The 7,500-nt window shown below is 34.2% G+C and overlaps 1 protein-coding gene across 1 annotated transcript in view; it reads right to left on the bottom strand.

Moving 5' to 3' along the window:
- LOC125033902 overlaps positions 1-3,327 on the bottom strand; it is a 5,644-nt gene extending 2,317 nt beyond the window's left edge. The window contains exons 1-3 of the mRNA XM_047625476.1: positions 3,132-3,327; positions 2,551-2,712; positions 1,326-1,463 (exon numbers count right to left, since the gene is read on the bottom strand). Of these exons, the coding sequence (XP_047481432.1) occupies positions 1,326-1,463; positions 2,551-2,712; positions 3,132-3,266 (435 nt within the window). The 5' untranslated portion in view covers positions 3,267-3,327. The remainder of the gene's footprint in view (positions 1-1,325; positions 1,464-2,550; positions 2,713-3,131) is intronic.
- Between the last annotated feature and the right edge of the window lie 4,173 nt (positions 3,328-7,500).

The following is a 7,500-nucleotide window of genomic DNA, read 5'->3' as shown; positions in this document are numbered from 1 at the left end:
TTTTCCTAACAATGATCTCCTAAGTAACACTAAGGGGCAGTAACTTTACAAAATTATGTCCATGAATTAAATTAATTGAAACCTGGTTCTAAATGGGTCAAAAGGAGTTATTTACTTCAAATTCTGCTTGGGTCGGGGGGGGGGGGGTTGTAAGTGAGTGGGTAGGTGTTATTATCTGTTGTCCCTTATAACAGCAGAGATAAAGGATATCATATTTCATATTTTTTTCTCCTCAACATCATGACCATGATCAGCACTGTCATGCCCAGCAATGTTACCATTAATACTCAGAAGCAAGGGTGACTTTCCAGGAAGCTGTTTATCTATTGCTTACTAGGCCTATAAAATTTTGGCACAGTTTGTTAATTCTGAGATGTGAGGGGGATGAAACTTCAACTGCATCTGTTTGTTTCATACAGAAAGCGCAAGGAACAGGAATGTAATCTAGTATATAATTTCTCTTTTTGGGGTTAACCCAATGCCGCCGGGGAAAATGAACAAAAAATGGGGAAAATGCTGTGCCTATTTTCTGTATTTTTTTTGTGAAATGTCTGCCCATAGATGGCTCTGCTAGTGCTTAGCCACAAAGAAGGCAATTAGTAGACCTTGTGACCATACCTGATTTGAATTGGTGGGAAAACGTATTTTTTACTAGTGCTATGAATATCGATGGTGTTATTCTTATTATAAACATTATAATCATTAAAATGTTTTTTAACATTAGTAATAGCAAAATAAGATAACGTAAAATATTTTGTAAATCAAAGAAAAGGGTAAACGCGCGAGACAGGCAGTACTCGTAATTGGCTCATTGGTGACTGAGTACAAGTGTAGCCATCTATGTGTAAAAACAATCAAACAAGTACTCACAGTGGGCATAGCACCTATTGGCAATGGGTTAAAGAATTTTAAAGTAGGCTCTCTTACACTTAGCATATTAGAAATGTGTTAATTTTAAGCTTTAACAACCGTGCCAATTTCAGAACTTCTCACGTACACATAATGAGCACAAATTACACATTGTTCATAGTTCTGTCATCTAGCCTGCACTGAATTAAGGTAAAAGAAATGCCTTCCACTTTGTTTTTAGCACCTTTCAGTGATCACAAGAGAAGTCCAGCTTTCTAATTTTTCCATATTAACCTAAGTGGTGATTGCAATTATGTCAAAGTTATGCTATCTGAATTGCATTTTGCATATTAATATTATATCTAGCCTGCTATAATTGAGGAGTTAGACACTCTTAAGCTAAACTAAGAGAAAACTGAGACAAAAACAAAGGCAAAAATCAATACATAAATAAAAACGAGTAGAAAAGATCTTACCTGCATCTCAAAAAGCCTTTGAGTTAAGTCCAAAGAGAAATGGGAAGGTGGGCAGTAAGTCCCGGGTAGCTGAGAAATCAGCGTTAGGTGGCGAAGTTTGGTCAGATGCGTCAAGGGGTAGGATAGGCACCCAACCAACTGGTAATGGGAGAAGTCTGTTAATTTGTGTCCAAGAGGCACCGTGCTCAACCGATGAAATTTATGAATGAGACAGAACACTAGTTCGGGACGGTTATGCGCTATAAATGGATGGAACAAGATGCCGTTTCAGGATGTTTGGACATGGATGGGTTACATACATATAGGGTAAAGGATGCTGTATTAGAAAGGTCTTATCCAACTAGCTTTGATGATTTACTGTACTAAAATTCACATACATGGAATGGGAGATGGTGCTACATTGCAAACATTTATGTACCTAGGTATGAAAGAATTTTACAAACATGACCATGAGAGAGAGCTTATTTACAATGTCAATCACGAAGGACTGTATTCAAAAGCAAAGTTGGGATTTAATACTGGTACTTTGGGACATAAAAGTTAACCACCAGTAACAGAAGTACTGGTTACAATAGTTTGTTCACTTGACACTGATATCTGTAGCCTAGAATCGTTTAAAACAAGGCTGCTCACTGGTCCGTGGAACTCTGAAGATTGCCGTAAATTTGCAGTTCTTTTTATTTTTACTGATATATATTGTTTATGTATATTCCTCAACCTAAATGTATACAGATCAGATATGGAACAATTTCTGGAACTAAGTAAGTAAAACTTCCCACAATATGATGTGTGTGTGTACAAGTGTGTGTGTGTGTGTGTGTGTGTGTGTGTGTGTGTGTGTGTGTGTGTGTACAAGTGTGTGCGTCTGTGTGTGTGCGTGTGTGTGTGTGTGTGTGTGTGTGTGTGTGTGTGTGTGTGTGTGTGTGTGTGTGTGTGTGTGTGTGTGTGTGTGTGTGTGTGTGTGTGTGTGTACAAGTGTGTGTGTGTGTGTGTGTGTGTGTGTGTGTGTGTGTGTGTGTGTGTGTGTGTGTGTGTGTGTGTGTGTGTGTGTATGTGTATGTGTATGTGTATGTGTATGTGTATGTATGTGTGTGTGTCTGTGTGCATGTGTGTGTATACAAGTATGTATGTATGTATACAATGGAATGACATTAAACAACAACAACAATACCAAAACTCCCACTCCCACCAAACCCCGGACCAGAAGCCGACCACTTCTCCTTACCATGGCCTGGGACCCCGCGTTATCGATGTTGTGGAAGTGCAGTTCCTCCAACTCGGGAAAGGATTTGAATATTTCAAAGGGCTCCTCCACATTGGCCCCGAAGTAGTGAAATTCGCTGTATAAAAAATTCACAACTATGGACTTGACAGAGGGGTAGGATTCCTGGGAAGAGATAAAGAGAGAGAGAGAGAGAGAGAGTGATATGAAATATAAATAGTGTGTAAGTAAAGGTGCAACAGAAACACACACACACACACACACACACACACACACACACACACACACACACACACACACGCACACACAAACATGATCTCTCTCAAATGGAAAGGAAAGAAAAAAAGAATGAAAGTAAGAAAGAAAAATACATACATATATACACACCAATATTCACACACCACATACCCACACAAGCTCTCTCTCTCTCTCTCTCTCTCTCTCTCTCTCTCTCTCTCTCTCTCTCTCTCTCTCTCTCTCTCTCTCTCTCTCTCTCTCTCTCTCTCTCTCTCTCTCTACCACACACACATATAGTCACACAGACACACACACACACACACAAAAAAAAAAAAAAGTATACATACTTGAAATTCATCTATATTCATCAAGTCTACCACTTCAACCTCTATCTCAAAGGCCTCCAGGTTATTGAAGGTGTGCAGAATAGTATTGAGGAATTCGCTGAAATAACAGTTCCTGTCCAGAGTTATCTTTTTCATCTGCCTGGCGGGAAAGACCTATATGGGAAGATATGGCAGTAATTATTTATCAACAGATATATATATATATATATATATATATATATATATATATATATATATATAAAAATCTGTATATATATGTGTGTGTGTGTGTGTGTGTGTGTGTGTGTGTGTGTGTGTGTGTGTGTGTGTGTGTGTGTGTGTGTGTGTGTGTGTGTGTGTATGTGTGTGTGTGTGTTGGGGTATGTGTGTGTGTGTGTGTGTATGTGTGTGTGTGTGTATGTGTGTGTGTGTGTGTGTGTATCAACATATATGAGTGTGTGGATGATATAGACAAGACATATACATATACATAACTATTTCTGATGGATAAAACACACTTCACTCTGACTTCTTTGATATGAAAAGATAGTAAAAGAATTGAAGCACTTCCTTCAACAAATTAGCACATCACCAACATGACTGCAACGATAAATTTTAGTGCTAATCATAATATGATTATGATTAGCATTATTAATAATAATAATAATAATAATAGTAGTAGTAGTAGTAGTGGTAGTTTTAGTAGTAGTGGTAGTTTTAGTAGTAGTGGTTATAGTAGTAGTAGTGGTGGTAGTTGTAGTAGTAGTATTAGTAGTAGTAGTTGTGGTGGTAGTAGTTGTAGTTTTGTTTTTTGTTTTTAGGGTTATAAAATTTTGTAGTTTTGGGAGTTTTTTTTTTGGGTTTTAGTAGTTTGGGAGTTTTTTGTTTTTTGTTTTGTTTTGGGTTATATTTGTTTAGTGGTTTTGTTTTTTTGTTTGTTTTTTTAGTTTTGTTGTTTTTTTGGTAGTTTTTTTTTTAGTTTGTGGGTTTTTGTAGTTTTGTTTTGTTTAGTTTTAGTAAATTTTTTTATAGTAGTTTTTAGTTTTATTTTAGTTTGTTTGTTTTTTTTTTTTTAGTTTGTTTTATGGTTTTTTTTAGAGTTTGGTTTTTTGTTTGTATTTGTGGGAGTTTTAGTTTGGGTTTTTTGTAGTTTTGTTTGTTTTTTTGTTTTAGTTTGTTTTGTGGTTTTTTTGTTTTTTGTTTTTGAGTTTTGGTTTGTTTTAGTATTTTGTTTTTTTTAGTAGGTTTTGTTTTGTGGTAGTTTTTGTAGTTTTTTTATAGTTGTTTGTTAGTTTTTTTTTAGTAGTATTTTAGTTTTTGTTGTATGGGAGTTTTTTTGTTTTAGTTGGGTTTTATAGTAGTTGGGATTTTTTTTGTTTTAGTTTTAGTAGTTTGTAGTGGGAGTTTTTGTAGTTTTTGGGAGTTTTAGTTTTAGTTTATAGTAGTAGTAGTGGGAGTTTTGTTGTAGTTTTTAGAGTTAGTTTGTTTTTTGTAGTTGGGAGTTTTTGTTTTGTTGTGGGTTTAGTTTTGTTTGTTTGTTTTTTTTAGTTTGTTTTTGTTGGGGTTTTAGTAGTTTTTTGGTTATAAAATTTAGTATTTAGTTTTTTTAGTTTTGTGGAGTTTTAGTTTGTTTGTTTTTTTATAGTTTGTAGTTTTTAGTTTTTTTGGTTTGTAGTGGGTTTGTAGTTTGTTTTGTTTAGTTTTAGTAGGTTTTTTGGTTTTTAGTTTTTGTTTTTGTTTGTGGTAGTTTTAGTTTTTTTAGTGGTTTTAGTAGTTTGTTTGTTTTTTGGGAGTTTTAGTAGAGTGGTTTGTGTTAGTGGTTTTGTTTTAGTAGTTTTTTATTTGTAGTAGTTTTGGGTAGTTTTTTTTAGTTTTATTTGATTTGGGAGTTTAGGGTTTTAGTTTAGGGTTATAGTGTAGTAGTTGGTAGTTTTATTTGTTTTGTTTTTTTGTAGTAGAGTGGATTTTTTGTTAGTTTTAGTAGTAGTTTGTTTAGTTTTGTTTTAGTGGTTTAGTTTTTGTTTTGTTTTGGTTGGTAGTTTTTGTTTTTATAGTAGTTTTGTAGTTTTGGGGTTTTTTTGTTTTTAGTTGGGTTTTTTTTTGTTTGTAGTTAGTTTTTTTTTTGTTTGTTAAATTTATTTTGTAGTTTTGGTTTGTTTTTGTAGTAGTTTTAGTTTTTTGAGTATTTTTTTATTTGTTGGTTATAGTTTGTAGTTTTTTTAGGGTTTTTGTTTTGTTTGTTTATAGTAGTAGTTTGTTAGTTTTTTTGTTTTTTTTGTTTTTATTTTAGTTTTAGTTTAGTTTTAGTTTGTTAAATGGGTTTAGATTTTGTTTAGTTTTTTGTGTTTGTTTTTATAGTTTGTAGTAGTGGTTTTTTTTTTGTTTGTTTGTTTTTTTAGTAGTTTTTATGGTTTTTTTTTTGATTTGGGTTTTAGTAGTAGTTTGTTTTAGTTTTAGTAGTTTGTTGGGTTTAGTTAGTTTGGTTTTTTTTATTTGTTTTGTTGGGTTAATTTGTTTGTTTGTAGTTTTTAGTTTTGTAGTTTGGTAGTTTTAGTATAGGGTTTTTAAATAGTTTGTGGTTTTTTTATTTTTGTAGTTTTTGTTATTTTAGTTTGTTTTAAAAGTAGGGAGTTTTTTTTTGGGAGTTTTAGTTTTTTAGTTGGGTTTTTTTAGTTTTGTTTGTAGTTGGTTTTTTTTTAGTTTTTTTGTTTAGTTTTAGTTTTAGTTTTTTTTTAGTAGTAGTAGGGGGTTTTTTTTTTTAGTAGTAGTTTAGTTTTAGGAGTTTTTGTGGGTTTAGTAGTTTGTAGTTGGTAGTTTTTTAGTAGTGGGTTTTAGTTTTTGTAGTTTGTTTTTTTTTTGTTTTAGTTTGGTTTGTTTTTTTGTTTGTAGTAGTTTTTTTTTTAGTTGTAGTTAGTTTTTGTAGTAGTTTAAGTTTAGTAGTGGGAGTTTTAGTAGTTTTGTTTTATAGTAGTAGTAGTGGTTTGTTTTAGTTTGTAGTTTTAGTTTTTTTTTGTAGTTTTAGTTTTTTTTTGTAGTGGTTTATTTGTAGTATAGTGGTAGTTTTTTTGGGGAAGGTTTTGGGGGTTTGTTTTAGTAGTTTGTTTAGTTTTTTTTGTAAATTTTTTTGTTTTTTTATTTTTTAGGTTTTGTTTTGTAGTGGTTTGTTTTGTAGTTTGTGGGTTTTAGTTTGTAGTTTTTTGTTTAGTTTTTTAGGGATGGTTAAAAAGTAAATAGGGAGTTGGGGTTTTTTTTTTAGTAGTGGGAGTTTTAGTAGTAGTTTAGTTTTTTTGTAGTAGTTGGGTTTATATATATATATATATATATACATATATATATACATATATATATATATATATATATATATATATATATATATATATATATATATATATATATATATATATATATATATACATATACATACACACATATACATACACATATATAGAGATATATACATACATACATACATACATACACTGAGCAGTGTAATGCCATAGTAGTTGCTACAGTTCCAATGAGCCCCTTTCCCCTTCCAGAGTGAGATGACCATGCCCCTCAACAGGTCAGGGGGAATGGTACCCCATGCAAGCCCCATGTCATAGGTTCACCCCCAGCCCTTAGCAGTTCAGCAGGGATATCACACATGCCTGTGGCTTTCCTACACTTCAGCTTGGAAATCACCATCCTAACCTCAGTTAGGGTAGGAGGTTCCTCACTGATGGGTGGGTTTGGCACAGGTATTGTGATACCACTTGCATCCAAGCTAACTGTTGGAGGGTCTACCTGTTACAGCTGCTCAAAATACTCAGCCCAATGTTAAAGAACCCCAACACTGAGTGGACTGTAGCCATCTGTGGGGAGGGCTTAGAGTTCAGCTTTCTCAGGGCTTGGTAGGCAGGGTGAAGGTCATTTACCAATAAATGACCTTCAATCTCCTCAGCAAGATTCCGACTGAACTGCTCCTTGTCCCTTCTCAGCAGTGTCCGAGCCCTACACACCAAAAAACAATGTAAGTCCTTTTGCCATTCAGCTTCCAATGTCTCCAGGGAGATGAAATTATGCCTTGCCCTTGGGCGTACCCCAATGGACTCCTGCCCAGCTTTGAGTGTTTTGCACTTGAAATATTCCCACAGAGCAACTGGGTCCGTCAGGTTTTCAAGTTTTGTGAATCTATCAGAGACTGCCGTGGCAAACCCACAGGCACATTCCTGTTCCCTCAGTCTGTCTAAGTGGAACACCCTAGAGGGATGAGGAGTTTTGAAGTGGACCCATATGGTAGCCACTTCCAGCCTATGGTCAGTGCCACAGAACTCGGCACTCCGTGTTTGGTGAGTGCTGACAAGAATGTAGTCGATCTCCTTGGCCACAGTATCTGTATCACTCTACC

The sequence above is a fragment of the Penaeus chinensis genome, chromosome 17 (assembly GCF_019202785.1).
Source record: "Penaeus chinensis breed Huanghai No. 1 chromosome 17, ASM1920278v2, whole genome shotgun sequence".
NCBI classification, from domain to species: Eukaryota; Metazoa; Arthropoda; class Malacostraca; order Decapoda; family Penaeidae; genus Penaeus; species Penaeus chinensis.
The sequence above is the reverse complement of the archived record's forward strand: the minus strand, read 5'-3'. Positions and strand labels throughout refer to the sequence as shown.